The following is a 22,503-nucleotide window of genomic DNA, read 5'->3' on the forward strand; positions in this document are numbered from 1 at the left end:
AAAAGTTTTACAGTTGCACCATCGAGAGCATCCTGACCGGTTGCATCACCGCCTGGTATGGCAACTGCTCGGCATCCGACCATAAGGTGCTACAGAGGGTAGTGCGTACGGCCCAGTACATCACTGGGGCCAAGCTTCCTGCCATCCAGGACCTATAAACTAGGTGGTGTCAGAGGAAGGCCCAAAAAATTGTCAAAGACTCCAGTCACCCAAGTCGTAGACTGTTTTCTCTGCTACCACACGGCAAGCAGTACCGGAGCACCAAGTCTAGGTTCAAAAGGCTCCTTAACAACTTATACCCCCAAGCCATAAGCCTGCTGAACAATTAATCAAATGGCCACCCGGACTATTTACATTGACACAACCTCCCCCCCCTTTGTTTTTACACTGCTGCTACTCGCTGTTTATTATCCATGCATAGTCACTTTACCCCTACCTACATGTACAAATTACCTTGAATAACCTGTACCCCCGCACATTGACTTGGTACCGGTACCCCCTGTATATAGCCTCGTTATTGCTATTTTATTGTGTTACATTTTATTTTATTTTTTACTTTAGTTTATTTAGTAAATATTTTCTTAACTCTATATCTTGAACTGCATTGTTGGTTAAGGGCTTGTAAGTAAGCATTTCACGGTAAGGTCTACACCTGTTGTATTCGGCTAATGTGATTTGATTTGATAGTGAGAGGGAAAATGGCGGCAATAACACCCACCGTGATCTTGAGGTCACCACCGCTTTCCCCAATCTGAGGACCAAAGAAGCACATGGAAAAATCATAAAAGGCCAAAGGAGATGCCAGCTCCCCAGATAATATTGTGCAAAAGTGAAATAAAATACTGTACAAAAACATAACGCTCCTAAACACAATATTTATCTTAAGTCTGAACCCATGCAACAGAATAAATATGTTGAGTTGTGTAACAAAATTCCTTATAGTTTAGTTTATTCTATCAAATGTTCCCTGCTCTTCCTTCCTCCATAAACTCTCCCCAGCCCCAAACGCTGTTTGAGGACTAGACTACCAAAGCCACACTGCCACATAGACACTGTGCTCGCTCTGGAAAACTTTACAGTCTACTATTACCATACATATCTTATTAGCTGTTCTCCTCACCTATTCATCTGAAGACAAAACAAACATAAAGTCAGGGTCCAACCGTTTCCACAAATTGATGGAGAAGCTGTTCCCTTTCCCAACCACGATGGAAATGCTTACCTTCCATGGAAAAGTCTGTTAGCTAACATGGAGTTCATCGATGTCTTATACTCCAGATAACCACTGAGAAACAGAGACACAGATAATGACAAAATGACAACCATCACCACCACAGGCTGCACTGGGCTTCAGCATCTTCTGTCTAATTTGTGGGGAGATGAATGTGTTACAACAGGGCTATTGTGATACGCAATGTCATAGGCCCCAGTAATTTCAAGACCACTTAGAAACATACTGTGTAAAGAAAGCCACAAAATCCCTAGTATTAACAGGCCCGTAAAGCTAATCAAGCAGCAAATCCCTCATACAGGAATATGGACTGTAAGCACAAAACTGGATTTCCCCCCTAAATAGGGGGTTTAATGCTGTTTCAACTAGAAGTCATCATGGGATTTCAGCCATGTTTGGGGAAAATATACAGATCTCACAAGAGAGCGAGCTGTAAAGTCTATAAATACTCTCTGAGATGTAATGTACAGTAACCAGCCAATTCTCTAAAGTGTATCAGCTTCTCACCTTACTCTTAACTGCAGTAGTAATAGTTGTATTACGTAGTAATAGCAGTGGTTAAATGTAGGGAGGTAGCAGTATGGACATCGCTTTTGTTCTCTTATTCTAAAATGTATCTAGACATATGCATTAGTGTGTAACATTACCCAAAGTGTCCGAACCCCTCTCACCTGTACAGTTCCCATGTCTCTGGGGTGGGGAAGATTCGGATGAACCCCCCTCGTCTCTCGTGCTCCTCTGTTATCCTCCTCAGGACTTTCAACTGCCATGGAGAGAAAAGAGAACCCTTAGCTACAATACTATGTTAGTGATAGATAGTATAAATAATATAATAATAATATTAGCAGACGCTTTTATCCAAAGCGACTTACAGTCATGTGCGCATACATTTTTACTTATGGGTGGTCCCGGGGATCGAACCCACTACCCTGGCGTTACAAGCGCCATGCTCTACCAATTGAGCTACAGAGGACCAACCCTATCATATTAACTTCAGCTATGTATATTTACCTCCTCAGCAGTCAGGCCCAGGGTGCTGTCCCTCTGTTTACTTCCTGGCTTCTCCTTAGGCCCGTCCGTGTCAGTGTTGTTGGCTGACAGGGGTCTCTGCCGCTGCAGGAGAGGAGAGGGGAGTGAACACATCGTTATACTAATACTGTACCATCCATGTACTTCCCACATAACTCCACCCTGATACTAGTTTAATAAATTAGGTGTCTAATACATAAATCCACCCTGATGCTGGTTTATTACATTAGGTGTTTAATAAGTGTAATGAATAGGGTGTTAATGCAAGTTGGCTAACTCTGTTTAATTCTTACATTTGCACCTAAGAAATCATCCCACACACTGATACAACTGTTACATCTTAAAATGTAACAATCTGCTTATCTTTACATACAGAAAACACCAACTATATTGAAAATGTAAAGAAATCATCCCCTTTCCTCCCTCCCTGGGTTACATAAATGGCACATTTTCTATCTTCGCTAGCTGGCATTCCTGACTCCCTCTTCCTCGGCATGCATTACCAGGGTTGATTGATGACTTTGGCACGCAGGTTTGAACCCAGGCCAGACAGCAGGGCATAATCACATACAGCATTTGTCATCTAAATAGCGGGGGGATTACTTTGAATTTGTCTGACTGGTTGGGGGTATATGATGGCATCCAGAGACTGACAAGGCCTAATCACCTGAAATAATCTCAACTGTTGCTCCTAATCCCAGTATAGGGGAAGAGGACAGGTTGTCCATAGGAGCCCAGGATTCTTAACTGCCTCTCTAACAGGACTGCTATAGTGGCAAGATTGTTTTCCTGTGTCTGTAACCGGCAGAGGGGCTGAGGCATCGCACACTTGTACTAATGGGATGGATTCTAAGAGCTGCATTGCGGTGCTTATAAATCATAGTCTTGCCCAGACCAATCTACTAAGGACTATTCGATTAAAAGCACCACTTTTAGACCATGATGCATAATTCATAGAGGGTACTTTTTGGAAGCCGCAAGTAGGGAAAATAGCAGAATAGTTTAGACTCAAAATGAGAGTCTAAAAGGTATAAGTTGTTGAAAAAGAAAGTGGCTTTCTTACCGGTTAATGTAAAGACATCACGGTGGTGAGGGAGAGGGAAAAGGTGCAGCAGGGTTAATGTGGTTGGGTTAGAGGATATGATAAGGCAGGACAACTTACGACTCTGGAGTGTGCACTGGCTGACTGAGCAGATAAAGGACGCTAAGAGAAGCAATGGAGTGTAAGAGACAGTGAGATGAACATCTGCCGCTAACTACACCTCACTGTAAACATGCACACATGCAAAGAAGCACACTTAGACAAGCACATCGAAAGACACAGGCACACAAACAGACACATGCATACAGTACAGATATGAACAAACTTCCAGCCTTGTTACTGTACAGTAAGTCTATCTGTGCTCTTTGCACGATAGTTATAAGGTGGAGTAGAAAAATGTCTGATTTGATGTCCCAGCAGCAGATCCCAGCCCAGACCGGGTGCAGTAGTTGACTGTATTAGCTGCTGTAGCATCATTAAGCAACAGGGCCAAGTGACAGCATTAGTCACTTGATAAAAAATGATAAAATAATCATCCACAGAACGCTGCACTCGCAGTGCTGATGATGTCACCCCAACACTGCAATTACATTAACAGTTGTTTTTCATGAGAATGATTTTCCATGAGGGCAAAAAGGGCTCAGCTCTAACAGCAAAACAAGTACAGTACAGCAGAGTAAGAGACATGATGAGATGCTGTGAAATACATTTCATGAAGTTAGGTTATATGGCATGGAAAGACGGTTCCTTCAGATGTCTAAACTAAAGCACTTTTTGGTGAAACAATAAGGAGGGTGGTGTCCCATACCTGTGCTTTGTGGGCTGGGTACTTCAGGCCCGGGTCCAGAGCCACCCGTTCAGAGCGGGGTTGTCGTAGCAGGGGGTCCTGACAAACAAAGCCTGCAGGGACATGACTCACTACAATGAGTAAATGACAATGGACAACGATTCTAGAGAGCTTGTGTTATCTATAGCAGTAAAGCCACATGTAACCCTGGAATAAAGATCAATCTGATACTACCATTCGTGACATGAATACGGAGGCTGTAGGCCTAATCTTTCTCCACAGTTCTTCTCACACTGACTCCCAATCATTTACATACACTCTCTCTTTCCCTCTTTCTAAAACTCACTAAGAGCTAAATGATCCCAGACGTGAAGATAGAAAAACTACTTTTACTTTCCCTTCATACTTTCCCATACAGAGTGATAGGAAAACTTACTTTGGATCAAATCAATCGACAGCTCAGGTCCTGAGGTTATTTGTACTGCCTCATCCAAGCAGTCAGGTAAGAATCAGTCTCTTGCCACGTTCTTGTCTAAATGCAGCAATTATTACAAGCACGGCTGACGAGTTACTGACAGCTACACATAAGGGGAAAATGAATGCTAATGGCATGCTGTCATTATTTACAGAGCTGGTATGCAGCCCAAGTGTTATCTGCCAAAAGCGCCGGGGTTTGTTTGGTGAATAATAGATGGGGTATGTTTTACATGTCACTGCTCATTTTCCCCAGGCCAGCACTTATGCATCAGTCCAAAGATAACTGGCAATTTATGATTCCCTCCTCTCACTTAATGAGCAGGAGGGAGTGGAGGGAGATCCAGCTATAAGCTGGCCCTGGTACAGACAGACACATCACAGCCCCTCACACAGTGCCATTAGATATGGCCTCCAGGCTCTGGGGCTCAGTGTCATTTTAGATATCGTCAACGGATCATGACAGGGAGGTACAAACAAGATGATGACAAAAGATCTCAACTCATTTCCATTACTGATATTAAATCAGTTGTACTTGTAGTACAAGTGTCATTGTCAATGCTCAACTTGCTTTGGAAGGAATTGGCTGAGTCTGAAAGTGTTAAGATGAAGTACTGGAAAAAGTGTAATAAAGAATATTTATATCAGGTGTGGACTTGAATTTCTATCAAATATTATCCACAGCTCCAACCTGGCTACCTGAGAATGCATTAATAGTGAAGGAAGGTGACTTGACAAAGACATGTTATTCTCCACATTAAGAGTCTGTTGTGTAAACAGGGTTGATCTGCACCTAGGGCTAACCAATTTTTTGTTTGCAAGCTAAGGATTTATTTGGCTTAATAATGTGAGATTGCATTTCTTAAGAGAGCTTAATGACTCCAAAACTCTGTTGACAATTTCCCCTTCCAGTCATTGAATGTCAATTAATGATGCCTGTGGTTTCTGCACAATTCTGAGGCCCCATTACGGAGCAATCCTACTAGGCCTATTCTCTAAAATACAATGTTAAACTAAGTGAGGGGCAAAAGTTTGTCTAAAACAATGCCTGACTGTCTCCACAGGCTGAAACACAGCGTCAGGCAGCAGAATGGCCAATTAGTGGCTTTCTTCCTTCGCAATGAGGATTTGCTGAAGAAAGCCCTAATAAACAAGAGACACTGGGCTGAAAAATAAGCCTAGTGGAACCTGTTGCAGGCTAAATCCTGAGGATGGCAGGAGCCAGGGCCAACAAAGTTTCCATCTACACTGGCACTCCCCAGCTAGGCCCCAGCCCAGCTCACAGATAGAGAGAGGCCTTGGAGGAGACATGGGGACGGGTGTTAAGGCATGAGCAAAGTGATCACATGATCACAAAGGGCAACTCATTAAGCAGCCTGCCCATGACCTAAATGATGTGTTGAGAATCGGGCCTGTTCTTTACCGACTTACTATGCAACGCTATTGAGATGGCTTTAAAAATGTTTTTGTGCATGATTAGACAGATGTTTGCCTGAGAAAACGTCCTTGCAATTCATTTTATTGTCAAAATGGAAATGAGTGTCTTAGCAAGAGTGGTTATAATGAGATGCATGTCAATTTGTGGACTCCTAAAACCCGCACCTTTCTGGCAAACTAGGCTTTAAAACAAGAAGGTATATAGAGGTTATGGTTTACTCAGTCACATCATAAAGATCATGTGGTTTAAAATAAACAGGTGGGTTTGGTTGGGCAGTACACCATCTATGCGGTATCCTGGGGTATTTAGAAATACCATCAGTATGATTTTCCAATAAAGTCAATACCCAATATCTTTTTTTTTTTTTATATATATACATTTGAATATTAGTACTTTTTAAATAAATACCTGCAGTCAACTTGTGCGCTAGGTAATAGATAAAGCAGATCGCGTTCATCATTTCACCTGTTAGACTATTTTTCATTATGAAGCTTACCGGTACTAGTTTCCCAAAACAGCTGTTTGAACCAGTCACATGTGTTTATTTACAAAGAAGCACAATGAGCAAAATGGGAGATTCATGAGGGGAGTCACTCCTGCAGAGCAAATTTAAGTGAGGTGATCAAGTTACACTTGTATGAAATTCACTAATGTTTGCCAGCTTTATACCTTATAACTATTAAGTTAACCATCTACGATTTGCCAAATAAATTCTCTCAAGCTGGGTTTTACTATCTTGCTAATGTTAGCTAAGTGGCTAACGTTAGCTTGCAAGATCAAGCTTCTTGGTAACAGCAGCAGAGACAATCCCCTCCTGGATTAAGATCCCTGCTGTCTAATTTTTGTTTTGTGCGTGCTGCAAACTGCGTTTTGATATGTACTGAACAAAAATATCAACGCAACATGTCAAGTGTTGGTCCCATGTTTCATGAGCTGAAATAAAAGATCCCAGAAATGTTCCATATGCACAAAAAGCTTATTTCTCTAAAATGTTGTGCACAAATCCCTATTAGTGAACATTTATCCTTTGCCATCATAATCCATCCACCTGACAGGTGTGGCAAATCAAGAAGCTGATTAAACAGCATGATCATTACACAGGTGCGCTGGGGACAATAAAAGGCCACTCTAAAATGTGCAGTTTTGTCACACAACACAATGCTACAGATGTCTCAAGTTTTTAAGGGAGTGTGCAATTGACATGCTGACTGCAGGAATGTCCACCAGAGCTGTTGCCAGATCATTTAATGTTAATTTCTCTGCCATAAGCCGCATCCAACGTTGTTTTAGAGAATTTGGCAGTACGTCCAACACGCCTCATAACACGTACTCCCGAGTGGCGCAGTGGTCTAGCTGTGCCACTAGAGATCCTGGTTCGAATCCAGGCTCTGTGGTAGCCGGCCGCGACCGGGAGACCCATGGGGCGGCGCACAATTGGCCCAGCGTCGTCCAGGGTAGGGGAGGGAATGGCCGGCAGGGATGTAGCTCAGTTGGTAGAGTATGGCGTTTGCAACGCCAGGGTTGTGGGTTCGATTCCCATGGGGGGCCAGTATGACATAAAAAAAAAAAAATTATGTATGTATGCACTCACTAACTGTAAGTCGCTCTGGATAAGAGCGTCTGCTAAATGACAAATGTAAATGTAAAATGTATAACTGCAGAACACGTGTATGGCGTCGTGTGGGCGAGCGGTTTGCTGATGTCAACGTTGTGAACATGGTGGCGGTGGGGTTATGGTATGGGCAGGCATAAGCTACTGAACACAATTGCATTTTATTGATGGCAATTTGAATGCACAGAAATACCATGACGAGTACCTGAGGCCCATTGTGAGGCCCATTTCTTTTACGGTATCTGTGACCAACAGATGCATATCTGTATTCCCAGTCATGTGAAATCCATAGATTAGGGCCTAATGAATTTATTTCAATTCACTGATTTCCTCATATGAACTGTAACACAGTAACATTTTAGAAATTGTTGCATGTTGCATTTATATTTTGGTTCAGTATACTTACATAACTTTATGAGCTGGGTTGTCTGTCGTTAGCATTTACCTAGCATCCACTATGAGGATTCCATAGTACACTGCTCAAAAAAATAACACATCCTAGATCTGAATGAATGAAATAATCTTATTAAATACTTTTTTCTTTACATAGTTGAATGCGCTGACAACAAAATCACACAAAAATTATCAATGGAAATCAAATGTATCAACCCATGGAGGTCTGGATTTGGAGTCACCCTCAAAATTAAAGTGGAAAACCACACTACAGGCTGATCCAACTTTGATGTAATGTCCTTAAAACAAGTCAAAATTAGGCTCAGTAGTGTGTGTGGCCTCCACGTGCCTGTATGACCTCCCTACAATGCCTGGGCATGCTCCTGATGAGGTGGCGGATGGTCTCCTGAGGGATCTCCTCCCAGACCTGGACTAAAGCATCCGCCAACTCCTGGACAGTCTGTGGTGCAACGTGGCGTTGGTGGATGGAGCGAGACATGACGTCCCAGATGTGCTCAATTGGATTCAGGTCTGGGGAACGGGCGGGCCAGTCCATAGCATCAATGCCTTCCTCTTGCAGGAACTGCTGACACACTCCAGCCACATGAGGTCTAGCATTGTCTTGCATTAGGAGGAACCCAGGGCCAACCGCACCAGCATATGGTCTCACAAGGGGTCTGAGGATCTCATCTCGGTACCTAATGGCAGTCAGGCTACCTCTGGCGAGCACATGGAGGGCTGTGCGGCCCCCCAAAGAAATGCCACCCCACACCATGACTGACCCACCGCCAAACCGGTCATGCTGGAGGATGTTGCAGGCAGCAGAACGTTCTCCTAGGCGTCTCCAGACTCTGTCACGTCTGTCACATGTGCTCAGTGTGAACCTACTTTCATCTGTGAAGAGCACAGGGCCCCAGTGGCGAATTTGCCAATCTTGGTGTTCTCTGGCAAATGCCAAACGTCCTGCACGGTGTTGGGCTGTAAGCACAACCTCCACCTGTGGACGTCAGGCCCTCATACCACCCTCATGGAGTCTGTTTCTGACCGTTTGAGCAGACACATGCACATTTGTGGCCTGCTGGAGGTCATTTTGCAGGGCTCTGGCAGTGCTCCTCCTGCTCCTCCTTGCACAAAGGCGGAGGTAGCAGTCCTGCTGCTGGGTTGTTGCCCTCCTACGGCCTCCTCCACGTCTCCTGATGTACTGGCCTGTCTCCTGGTAGTGCCTCCATGCTCTGGACACTACGCTGACAGACACAGCAAACCTTCTTGCCACAGCTCGCATTGATGTGCCATCCTGGATGAGCTGCACTACCTGAGCCACTTGTGTGGGTTGTAGACTCTGTCTCATGCTACCACTAGAGTGAAAGCACCGCCAGCATTCAAAAGTGACCAAAACATCAGCCAGGAAGCATAGGAACTGAGAAGTGGTCTGTGGTCACCACCTGCAAAACCAGTCCTTTATTGGGGGTGTCTTGCTAATTGCCTATAATTTCCACCTGTTGTCTATTCCATTTGCACAACAGCATGTGAAATTTATTGTCAATCAGTGTTGCTTCCTAAGTGGACAGTTTGATTTCACAGAAGTGTGATTGACTTGGAGTTACATTGTGTTGTTTAAGTGTTCCCTTTATTTTTTTGAGCAGTGTACTAGTTAGCATTTTGTTAGCATTCTGGTAAGTGATGTTTTTGTTAGGGGTTTTTATGTTTGAAAAAAATATATAGCGCCCCTTGTTCGCACTACTGGTAATTTCGTATATATCCCCAGGATGGCACAGGCACAGTATGAAGGTATGGAAATCTGGATACCACCCAACCCTACAGGTGGGTATGTAATAAACAGAAACATTTTGGCCAAGAGCATTCATTCAGGTGTAGCCACCAGATCAAACCCTTGGCATTCCTCCCTCCCCAAATCCAGTACTGGTGCTTCTGTCACCAACCAAGGAGGACCTACAGCAGCACCTAGATCTTCTGCACAGATTCTGTCAGACCTGGGCCATGACAGTAAATCTCAGTAAGACAAAAATAATGGTGTTCCAAAAAGGTCCAGTTGCCAGGACCACAAATACAAATTCCATCTAGACACCGTTGCCCTAGAGCACACAAAAAACTATACATACCTCGGCCTAAACATCAGCGCCACAGGTAACTTCGACAAAGCAAAGCTGTGAACGATCTGAGAGACAAGGCAAGAAGGGCCATCTATGCCATCAAAAGGAACATAAAATTTGACATACCAATAGGATCTGGCTAAAAATACTTGAATCAGTTATAGAACCCATTGCCCTTTATGGTTGTGAGGTCTGGGGTCCGCTCACCAACCAAGAATTCACAAAATGGGACAAACACCAAATTGAGACTCTGCATGCAGAATTCTGCAAAAATATCCTCTGTGTACAACGCAAAACACCAAATAATGCATGCAGAGCAGAATTAGGCCGATACACGCTAATTATCAAAATCCAGAAAAGAGCCGTTAAATTCTATAACCACTTAAAAGGAAACGATTCCCAAACCTTCCACAACAAAACCATCACCTACAGAGAGATTAACTTGGAGAAGAGTCCCCTAAGTAAGCTAGTCCTGGGGCTCTGTTCACAAACACAAACAGACCCGACAGAGTCCCAGGACAACAACAACAACACAATTAGACCCAACCAAATCATGAGAAAACAAAAAGAGAATTACTTGACACATTGGAAAGAATTAACAAAAAAACAGAGCAAACTAGAATGCTATTTGGCTCTAAACAGAGAGTACACAGTGGCAGAATACCTGACCACTGTGACTGACCCAAACTTAAGGAAAGCTTTGACTATGTACAGACTCAGTGAGAATAGCCTTGCTATTGAGAAAGGCCGCCGTAGGCAGACCTGGCTCTCAAGAGAAGACAGGCTATGTGCACACTGCCCACAAAATGAGGTGGAAACTGAGCGGCACTTCCTAACCTCCTGCCAAATGTATGACCATATTAGAGACACATATTTCCCTCAGATTACAGAGATCCACAAAGAATTAGAAAACAAACCCAATTTTGATCAACTCCCTTATCTATTGGGTGAAAAACCACAGTGTGCCATCACAGCAGCAAGATTTGTGACCTGTTGCCACAAGAAAAGGGCAACCTGTGAAGAACAAACACCATTGTAAATTCAACCCATATTTATGTTTATTTATTTTCCCATTTGTACTTTAACTATATGCACAGTTACAACACTGTATATATACACATATGACATTTGAAATGTCTTTATTCTTTTGGAACTTCTGAGTGTAATGTTTACTGTTAATTTTTATTGTTTATTTCACTTTTGTTTACTATCTACTTCACTTGCTTTGGCAATGTTAACATACGTTTCCAATGCCAATAAAGCCATTGAATTGAATTGAATTGAATTGAATTGAGAGAGAGCGAGCGAGAGCGAGAGAGCGAGAGATAGATGGATAGATAGATACTCACCCACAAGAGAAAACATGTCTGATATCATGCTGGCCTTTATCTTCAGATCCAGAGGAGCATCGCTGGAATTAAAAATTCTAAATCATATAAAACTATTAAAAGACATCAAAGTCCATACAGTAAAATAACACAATATGCCCTCTCACAAACAAGTGCAATCCCAAAGTTGTAGAGGACACAAATGTCTCAATCACAGTCAACTCACAGAATTTACTGGACTGGAAAGAAGTGCTCAGATGTATTTCAAGAGGTTGAGGACATAAAAGCTTACATTTAGCCACCGGGTATTTATCAACAAACGAAGTGTAAATCCTCAAACATGCCATTTCATTATGTGTTATATTAACATGTCTATTCCTAGAGCTCACCAGAGGATGTTTATGGGTTTATGGGAGGAAAAACAGAAGTGTGTTTCATCTCAAAGAAGGACAAGAAGAACACTTGTTTGAGTTACCCTAAAGTCCCTTCAACAATTTACACATTATTTTTTCAGAGGAGAGTAATGCCCTCACAGAATGATGTTCAGAGAGCAACTGCTGTAAGAAGGTCAAAGATTTAAGCTCTGGCATAAGGATGTATTTGTTCCTGTGAACCTTGAGATGATGACATGCAGTCAGTCACAGTCACTCACCAGGCCAGGGAGGGAGAGAGGTTGACCTCCAGGAGCCATGATTTGAGGTTGGAGTCGATTAGCACATCAAAGCCATACAGTTCTGTAGATAAACACACACACATGAATAATGGAGTTACCAGAGGACATGGGAGGTCAGCAGAGTCTGGCTCTATTCTGGCTTCCGCTGACCCCATTTGTGATGAATAGGACTCGGAATCTTTCCCCAACCACATATTAGGCTAAGTAATAGGCTAGAGCCTAGCGTTTTTCCTGGTCAGGTCACATGGGGAGGAGAAACTTCTGATCCTAGTGATGGAAGAGCCCGTTGTCTTACAAAACAATAATAAGACACAATAGAACACAGACTTCAAGCGTCTTATCTTGATTCCCACAAACTGGCAGTTGACAACATGGCTGGTTTTCGGCTACTGATTATATGGGAATTAAATCTCCAATCACTCAGAGAGAGAAACTACATCAAACGGCTGCTGCTACTGAGGATTGGCTGGCTGCATTACATTAGCTAAGTATATTCACATTTCAGCTCCACCTGAGCTGCTTACATAAGAGATGAGAACAGGGCATGTGAACGGAGTTGAAAAGTTGGAAATCCCACTCATCGCTCATGGAGCGGTGCTCCATGTCCTTTCCAACCTCTCCGCTAAAAACCACTCCACGGTCACAGGAAAAAAACCTCAGCTCCAAATTCGCTCCATTCATTAAAATCACAATTTAACCTACCTACCATTTGGTTTTGAAGTATTGAAACCAAACCATATGGATTTGAATGAAAAGTACTTGAATAAACATAAACATGTGAATGTAAGAAGCATACATCATTTCAAATAGTCTACATGTCATATTAAAACAGCATATAAAAACACTCTAAATAGTTCAGGAGCCAGACAGGGAGCCTAAGAAGGAACGGATATGAATTATTTAGGCTATAATATTTCAATTATTTGAAGCCTTCAAATAAATACATAGTGAAGCATTTGTGAGTGCGACACACTAGGCTGGTAGGGACATAAAGGGCTCAGCATTTAAACAGTTTGTTGTATTAAATCATTATAGTCTATAAATTGCGCATATAGACTGTGACTTAGAATTAAATACAAATGAAACGAAAAATGACTTATTAGTGCCTTTGAATTCATTTTTAGAACTCATTTTTAGAAACAGGAGGAGTTTGACCAGTCTGTGGCTTCAGGCTCATGCGATTGTGCCTGGAGAGCCGGCCAGCAGCGGAGAATATCCTCTCCACCCCTGCAGAGCCACTGGGGATGCTGACCACCCTTTTGGCCACTCTTGCCAGGCTGGGAAGAGATGCAGAGTTGTTTATTTTTTTATAGGTAGGCCTAAAAGGTTGAATATATTTAGCGAACTCCATGACAGTACCTAAACGAAAAGGGCTATAGCAGCACACAAGTAGACTACAAATGCATGCTGGGCCGGGCATGCCCTGAGCTCGTGAAGTGAGCGAAATCTGAGTGGGCGAGAAGGACGACGCTCCAGCCTTTGGTAATCTCGCTCTGCGCTCTACTCAAGTTGGGCACGGTCCACTCCTCACTGCGCTCCACGCTCCGCTCACATTCTCTGGATGAGAAACATATTTATGAACAATATACCTGTGCATATATTCTTTATTTCAAAGCTCTGAACATCAAGTCCGCTTTCAAATCAAATTATTTGTCACATGCTTTGTAGACAACAGGTGTAGACTAACAGTGAAATGCTTACTTACGGGTCCTTTCCCAACAATGCAGAGTTAAAGATAAGATACATTTAATAAAAAATTGAAATAGTGACACAGCGAATAAAAATAACATGGCTATACAGTGCATTCGGAAAGTATTCAGACCCCTTGACTTTTTCCATATTTTGTTACGTTAAAGCCGTATTCAAAAATTTAGTAAATGCCATTTTTTCCTCAACAATTTATTTTTATTTTTTATTTAACTAGGCAAGTCAGTTAAGAACAAATTCTTATTTACAATGACGGCCTACACCGGCCAAACCCAGACGACGCTGGGCCAATTGTGCGAACTCCAATCTACACACAATACCCATAACGACAAAGTGAAAACGGGTAGAGACATCTTTGCACATTTATTAAAAATAAAAAAACAGAAATACCTTATTTACATAGGTATAAAGACCCTTTGCTATGAAACTCTAAATTGAGCTCAGGTGCATCCATTGATCATCCTTGAGATGTTTCTACAACTTGATTAGAGTCCACCTGTGATGAATTTAATTGATTGGACATGATTTGGAAAGACACCTGTCTATATAAAAGGTCCCACAGTTGACAGAGCATGTCAGAGCAGAAATCAAGCCATGCGGCCGAAGGAATTGCCCGTAGACCTCCGAGACATGATTGTATCAAGGCACAGGTTTGGGGAACGGTACTGCAGCATTGAAGGTCCCCAAGAACACAGTGGCCTCCATCATTCTTAAATGGAAGAAGTTTGGAACCACCATGACTCTTCCTAGAGCTGGCCTCCCCGGCTAAACTGAGCAATCGGGGGAGAAGGGCCCAAGAACCCGATGGTCACTCTGACAGAGCTCCATAGTTCCACTGTGGAGATGGTATAACCTTCCAGAAGGACAACCATCTCTGCAGCACTCCACCAATCAGGCCTTTATGGTAGAGTGGCCAGACGGAAGCCACTCCTCAGTAAAAAGGCACATGACAGCTCACTTGGATTTTGCCAAAAGGCACCTAAAGGACAGACCATGAGAAACAAGATTCTCTGGTCTGTTGAAACTCTTTGGCCTGAATGCCAAGCATCACGTCTGGAGGAAACCTGGCACCATCCCTACGGTGAAGCACGGCGGTGGCAGCATCATGCTGTGGGGATGTTTTTCAGCAGCAGGGACTGGGACACTAGTCAGGATCGAGGGAAGGATGAATGGAGCAAAGCACAGAGAGATCCTTGATGAAAACCTGCTCCAGAGCACTCAGGACCTCAGACTGTGGAGAAGGTTCACCTTCCAACAGGACCACGACCATATGCACACAGCCAAGACAACGCAGGAGTGCCTTCGGGATAAGTCTCTGAATCTCCTTGAGTGGCCCAGCCAGAGCCCGGACTTGAACCCGATCGAATATCTCTGGAGAGACCTGAAAATAGCTGTGCAGCGACGCTCCCCATCCAACCTGACAGAGCTTGAGAGGATCTGCAGAGAAGAATGGGAGAACCTCCCCAAATACAGGTGTGCCAAACTTGTAGCGTCATACCCAAGAAGACTCAAGGCTGTAATCGCTGTCAAAGGTGCTTCAACAAAGTACTGAGTAAAGGGTCTGAATACTTACGTAAATGTAATATTTTCGGAGGGTTATTATTATTAATTTGCCCAAAAAAAATTCTAAAAACCTATTTTTGCATTGTCATTATGGGGTATTGTCTGTAGATTGATGAGGGAGAAAAACAATTTAATCCAGTTTAGAATAAGGCTGTAACGTAACAAAATGTGGAAAAAGTCAAGGGGTCTGAATACTTTCCGAATGCACTGTATATAGGGATAGAAAATAACATGGCTATATGAAGGGAGTACCAGTACCAAGTCGATGTGCAGGGGTACAAGGTAATTGAGGTAGCTATGTACTGTACATATAGGTAGGGGTAAAGTGACTAGCAGCAGCGTATGTGGGGAGTTTGAAAGTGTGTGTGTGTGTGTGGCTTCAGTATGCATGTTTGTGCATGTGTGTGTGTGTGTGTGTTGGGGTGTCAGTGTAAGTACACTAATGTTTTGTATACTCAAAATGACAGACTTACCAGGTGAAAGCTATGATCACTTATGGATGTCACTTGTTAAATCCACTTTAAAATCAGGGTAGATGAAGGGGAGGAGACAGGTTAAAGAAAGATTTTTAAGCATTGAGACAATTGAGACATGGATTGTGTGTGTGTGCCATTCAGAGAGTGAATGGGCAAGACAAAATATTTAAGTGCCTTTGAACGGGGTATGGTAGTAGGTGTCAAGCGCACCGGTTTGTGTCAAGAACTGCAACGCTGCTGGGTTTTTCACACTAAACAGTTTCCTGTGTGTATCAAGAATGGTCCACCACGCAAAGGACATCCAGCCAACTTGACACAACTGTGGGAAGCATTGGAGTCAACATGGGCCAGCATACCTGTGGAATGCTTTCGACACCTAGTAGAGTCCATGCCCGACGAATTGAAGCTGTTCTGAGGGCAAAAGGGGGTGGGTGCAACTCAATATTAGGAAGGTGTTCCTAGTGGTCCTCTGTAGCTCAGCTGGTAGAGCACGGCGCTTGTAACGCCAAGGTAGTGGGTTCGATCCCCGGGACCACCAATACACAAAAATGTATGCACGCATGACTGTAAGTCGCTTTGGATAAAAGCGTCTGCTAAATGGCATATTATTATTATTATTATTATTATTATAATGTTTGGTATACTCAGTGTGAGGATAGAGTCCAGTGTGTGTGCATAGAGTCAGTGCAGGAGAGTCAGTGCAAAAAAAAGGTCAATGCAGGTAGTCTGGGTAGCCATTTGATCAGCTATTTAGCAGTCTTGTTTAGAAGTTTTATGGCTTGAAGGTAGAAGCTGTTCAGGGTCCTGTTGGATCCAGACTTGGTGCATTGGTACCGCTTGCCATCTGTGGCTTGGGTGGCTGGAGTCTGACAATTTTTTGGGCCTTCCTCTGACACCGCCTGGTATAGAGGTCCTGTATGGCAGGGAGCTCGGCCCCAGTGATGTACTGGGCCGTACGCACTACCCTCTGTAGTGCCTTGCGGTTGGATGCCAAGCAGTTGACATACCAAGTGGTGATGCAGCCAGTCAAGATGCTCTCGATGGTGCAGCTGTAGAACTTTGAGGATCTGGGGACCCATGCCAAATCTTTTCAGCATCCTGAGGGGGAAGAGGCGTTGTCGTGCCCTCTTCACGACTGTGTTGGTGTTTGGACCATGATAGATCCTTAGTGATATGGACACCGAGGACCTTGAATCTTTCGACCCGCTCCACTACAGCGCCGTTGATGTGAATGGGGGCATGCTCGGCCCTCCGTTTCCTGTAGTCCTCATTTGCTCATTTGTCTTACTGACGCTGAGGGAGAGGTTGTTGTCTTGGCACCACACTGCCAGGTCTCGGACCTCCTCCCTATAGGCTGTCTATCATTGTTGGTGATCAGGCCTACCACCGTCATGTCGTCTGCAAACTTGATGGTGTTAAAGTCGTGTGCGGCCACACAGTCTTGGGTGAACATGGAGTACAGGAGAAGACTAAGCACACACCCCTGAGGTGCCCCCGTGTTGAGGGTCAGTGTGACGGATGTGTTGTTGCCTACCCTCAACACCTTGGGGCAGCCCGTCAGGAAGTCCTAGATCCAGTTGCAGAGGGAGGTGATCAGTCCCAGGGACCTTAGCTTAGTGATGAGCTTCGAGGGCACTATGGTGTTGAACGCTGAGATGTAGTCAATGAACAGCATTCTCACATAGGTGTTTCTTTTTTCCAAGCGGGAAAGGGCAGTGTGGAGTGCAATAGAGTTTGCATCATCTGTGGATCGGTTGGGGCAGTATGCAAATTGGAGTGGGTCCAGGGTGTCTGGGATGATGGTGTTGATGTGAGCCGTGACTAGCCTTTCAAAGCATTTCATGGCCACAATTGTGAGTGCTATAGTCATTTAGACAGGTTACCTTGGTGTTCTTGGGCACAGGGACTATGGAGGTCTGCTTGAAACATGTAGGTATTACAGACTGGGACAGGGAGAGGTTGAAAATGTCAGTGAAGACACTTGCCAGGTGGTCAGTGCATGCTCCGAGTACACATCCTGATAATCCATCTGGCCCGCAGCCTTGTGAATGTTAACCTGTTTAAAAAGGTCTTACGGAGAGCGTGGTCACACAGTTGTCCGGAACAGCTCGTGCTCTCACGCATGGTTCAGTGTTGCTTGCCTCGAAGTGAGCATAGAAGGCATTTAGCTCGTCTGGTAGGCTTGTGTCACTGGGCAGCTCGTGGCTGGTTTTCCCTTTGTAATCCGTGATAGTTTGCAAGCCCTGCCACATCCGACGAGCGTCAGAGCCGGTGTAGTAGGATTCGATCTTTGTCCTGTATTGATGCTTTGCCTGTTTGATGGTTCGTCGGAGGGCATAGCAGAATTGCGTCCGGGTTAGAGTCCACTCCTTGAAAGCAACAGCTCTAGCCTTTAGCTCAGTGCGGATGTTGCCTGTAATCCATGGCTTCTGGTTAGGATATGTACAGTACGTACGGTAACTGTCGGGACCACGTCGTCGATGCACTTATTAACGAAGCCGGTGACTGATGTGGTAAACTCCTCGATGCCATCGGATGAATCCCGGAACATATTCCAGTCTGTGCTAGCGAAACAGTCCTGTAGCATAGCATCCGCTTCATCGGGGCACTTCCGAATTGAGTATGTCAATGGTACTTCCTGTTTGAGTTTTTGCTTGTAAGCAGTAATCAGGAGGATAGAGTTATGGTCAGATTTGCCAAATGGAGGGTGAGGGAGAGCTTTGAATGCGTCTCTGTGTGTGGAGTAAAGGTGATCTAGAGTTTTTTTCCCCTCTAGTTGCACAGGTGACATGGTGGTAGAAATGAGGTAAAACAGATTGAATTTTTCCTGCATTAAAATCACCGGCCACTAGGAGCGCTGCCTGTGGATTAGCATTTTCTTGTTGGTTTATGGCCCTATATAGCTCGTTGAGTGTGGTCTTAGTGCCAGCATCAGTTTGTGGTGGTAAATAGACCACTACGAAAAATATAGATGAAAACTCTTGGTAAATAGTATGGTTTACAGATTATCATGAGTTATTCTAACTCAGGCGAGCAGAACCTTGGAGACTTCCTTAATATTAGAGATCACGCACCAGCTGTTAACAAAGAGAAACACACCCCCGCCCTTGAGTTTGAGACGCTGCCGTTCTGTCCTGCCGATGCATAGAAAAAACAGCTAGATTTATATGAACCATGTCTTCCTTCACCCAGGTCTCCGTGAAGCATAGGACATTACAGTTCTTCAGGTCCCGTTGATAGGATAGTCTCGAACGGAGCTCGTCTAGTTTGTTCTCCAGTGATTGTACTTTCATCAATAGAACAGAGGGTAGAGGCGGTATATTCACTCTCCGCCGTAGTTTCCTCAGGGTGCCCCCACGTCGGCCTCTACATTGTCTTCTTTTTCTCTTCCGAGTGTCAGGGATTAGGGCCTAGTCCCGGGTGAGCATTGTGTCCTGAATTCTTCATCCAAAATCGAGGTCAGTGACTGCTTTTTTTATGTCTAGAAGCTCTTTTCGGTCATAGGAAACAAAGGTGGAAACATGATGTACAAAAAACTTTAAGATCAACGCAAGAAAAAACACAACATAGCATTATTGGTCAGGAGGCCATTATATACACACTATAAAATGTTAATGCCATTATATACTATAAAATCCTTCTTCCACATTGGGCTGGTGTTGCTCAGTCAATATTGTAGCACAAAATTTACCTACATCGTGAGCTCAGTTTAAACCACACCTCAGTCCCAAACTGTTACCCTCTAGGCCTTGTTGAAGAGAAGCAGATGATTATGACGGAGCAAATTGTTGATAGACCCTGAACTCCAACTGAGCTAAGTTTGGAAAGTTAGGGAAGTATTTTCCAAGTGCGAGGAACCTGGCGACTCAGACACCGTATATATATATATATATATATTCCACTCCATCGTCAGCTTTGCAGAGAGCGACGCAATAAAGGCCTTTTACTGAGCGGTCAGGGAGTTCCCTGTGTACAAACTCATCCATTCTCTCCCCCGCTCTCTCTTCTTCCTTCACGTTATAAAACAGCCATTACACCACAGCGCGACGGGGCTAGGAGCCCTGTGGAAGCCCTCCTCACCACCACTCCCTCAGACTCACACTGCACTGCTCTGCCTGGGGAGAGTCCCTTTGCATAGCCCACAGCCCCCAGAGAAAAACCACAGTATTTTACAGGGACAGGGCACTGGGCAAAGCTCTGGCTGTAAAGCCAGGGGAAAATCTGCTTAGTGGCACTTCAAAAGAAAATAGTCAGTTTTGAGAAGAGGCCAGAGGTTGTTGTTTTCAAAGCTGTCATAGCGTAAGTTGTTTATTCTAGTGTTAGAGGTCAACATCAGTGTTAATACAGAGAACCCATGATTTGTTATGTTCACACAGTTGTTGGTGGAGGAGTGATATTACAGTGTAAGTCAAGTTTTATAATAAAAAAGCTATATTCAGTCATTCATTCATTGTTTGTTTATTGATTTTCTACAAAAGCCTCCTCCCTATCCTCTGGTTCGTGGTTCTGACAATAGTAAAATGGCAGCATGAGACTTCCAAAGTCTCTGAGATTCTAACTTCTCAAGAGTAGGCTAATTTATCTTCTCTTGTAAAATATGATGCTTAGAAAGTCATCCATATTCTTTTTCATTTGAGCAATGTCATTCATCATGTTATTGCTAGGGTCAAGGGGCTTGCTAAACACATGTTAAAGTGGAATTGAACCAAATGTGTCGATGCAGTCCTTAGCCAAGGCCTTTAACATTAGTAGCAGAACCAATCTGTCTTTGGGTAAGGATTGGACACTAAAAGCCAAACAGTAGTTGCTAAGCAGAATGCAGGGATTTTCTTTTCCATTCACTGGCACACACACACACACACACACACACAGAGAGAGAGAGACATAAAACATAATGTATAAGTATCAGGGAACAGAGCAGGGGAATAAATTGGTTTGAACCTTGAGTGCCTCATCAGTGGCACCACAACAACGGGAGAAAGAGAAAAAAAGCCTCTCCACCTCGCCAGCCCCCGACAAGCAGACTCCATGTGCCGCGCATTTTCCCCCAATTAGGAGCAGACGCCGCTGCTGCCCCATGAGCCCCTGGAGCCGGCAGACGCTCGCGCCGAGACGCGTTTGTTCTGTGGCTCGACCACTGCCTGGGGAGTGCCGTTAACACAGCCACAGAGAAGCCACAACAGACATAACACAGCGAGAGAGGAGAACGAGAGAACATCCACAACACCCATTAAACGAGGGAGGGAAATAAATAAAGAAGTAGTGATGTGAAGAGGGGATGATGAAGGAGTGTTTTTACTTTTGGTTGGGCGCAGTTGGAAACTCCATCACAAGAGACAGCGCCAAAACAATGATCTCCCCACCCCGGCCATGCAGTTCATGGGCCCCACAATAACAACAAAAACATAAAGCATCTTCTTGAAGTGGGTTTCATTGTTAGTTATCACAAATTTGATTATTGCTGCATTTTCAAATAAATCACTTATGTTGAGATTGTAATTCCAGAAAACAGAGAGGAGCAACAAGTTTGATGCCAAAGGCACGAAGACGCCCTAAAGGCAATACAGCAGTTTTTATTTTATCTCCATGGATAACATAAAAAATAAAAACAATATGATAAAAATTAGTAGCCTCAAAACACAGGCTAAATCCAGTGATGTCATAATAACCATATCATCCTCATCGTAATACCCCTATTTCTGGGACAGGAAACTGTTTGATTTATGGACAAATGTAGGACTGAATAAAAGTTGTTTAAAAGCTATTGCTGACGCCACACTATGTAGTAGATTATATGAGGGATGTTCAGTGGAATACATGAGCAGTTAGTGGAATGTTTTGTGTGTAACAAAATAGGCCTTTGGCTTGGCTAGATCAGATCTCAGTCAAAACATGTCTTAATCAGCATCTCTCAGTAAAAAGCCTATCCATTAATCATAAGGCAGTGTTAAAGAGAGCAGCATGGGTGGCATTCTCCTCCCCTACCCCCAACACACACAACTCACCAAGGAAAGTTAGAATAAAAAAAACTGTTGTTTTTACTCTTTCCCACATCAGAGAGAGAGTATTAAAGGATTTTGTTACAGTAGGCTCGTTAAGATCGGCAGAGCAATTTGTGCAAAAAGCGAAAATCCCATTTGAAAACAATAAACATTGTATTAAAGACACTAAAATGTTTTGGAATAGTTTTCTGCGAATTAAGACTACAACCTGCTTTATGGCCATGTGTGGCTGTGGTCCAGAAGTGGCAGAGATTGCATGTTAACTCCGAACAATAGGCCCTATTTTAGGGACGCATACACCACCCTCCTTACCCACAATTATTTATCAGGATACATCACAGCCTACTAATGTTTTCCTTTTTATTGGTGCACGGCAACACTGCTGGATCATTTCATAGCATGAATTAACATTGAATTCATGTTTGGGAGGTTGTGGGAGGAGGAGAGGAAAGCAGAGAGAGGAGGACGTCGACAGGAGCTGAGAGAACATGGCCCCTCTGTGGTTTGGGTTGATTTTATTTAAGAGGGAAGATAAAGCACACAGTGATACTGGACTCCCTGAAGCAGAGGCAGGCCTGGCTCATGTTTTATACTGGCTCCTACAGTACATGTCTCCACAGTCACATATTTAAAAAGC

The 22,503-nt window shown here is 43.7% G+C and overlaps 1 protein-coding gene across 1 annotated transcript in view; it reads right to left on the reverse strand.

Annotated features, from left to right (window-relative positions):
• LOC311146112 (tubulin polyglutamylase TTLL5-like) overlaps positions 1-22,503 on the reverse strand; it is a 91,557-nt gene that overhangs the window by 55,794 nt on the left and 13,260 nt on the right. Inside the window, exons 13-20 of the mRNA XM_084182581.1 lie at positions 12,098-12,179; positions 11,467-11,528; positions 4,111-4,202; positions 3,423-3,464; positions 2,243-2,344; positions 1,903-1,994; positions 1,223-1,285; positions 719-751 (exon numbers count right to left, since the gene is read on the reverse strand). Coding sequence (XP_084038707.1) covers positions 719-751; positions 1,223-1,285; positions 1,903-1,994; positions 2,243-2,344; positions 3,423-3,464; positions 4,111-4,202; positions 11,467-11,528; positions 12,098-12,179 — 568 coding nt within the window. The remainder of the gene's footprint in view (positions 1-718; positions 752-1,222; positions 1,286-1,902; positions 1,995-2,242; positions 2,345-3,422; positions 3,465-4,110; positions 4,203-11,466; positions 11,529-12,097; positions 12,180-22,503) is intronic.

The sequence above is a fragment of the Coregonus lavaretus genome (genome assembly GCF_964263955.1).
Source record: "Coregonus lavaretus genome assembly, chromosome: 18".
Lineage (NCBI taxonomy): Eukaryota > Metazoa > Chordata > Actinopteri > Salmoniformes > Salmonidae > Coregonus > Coregonus lavaretus.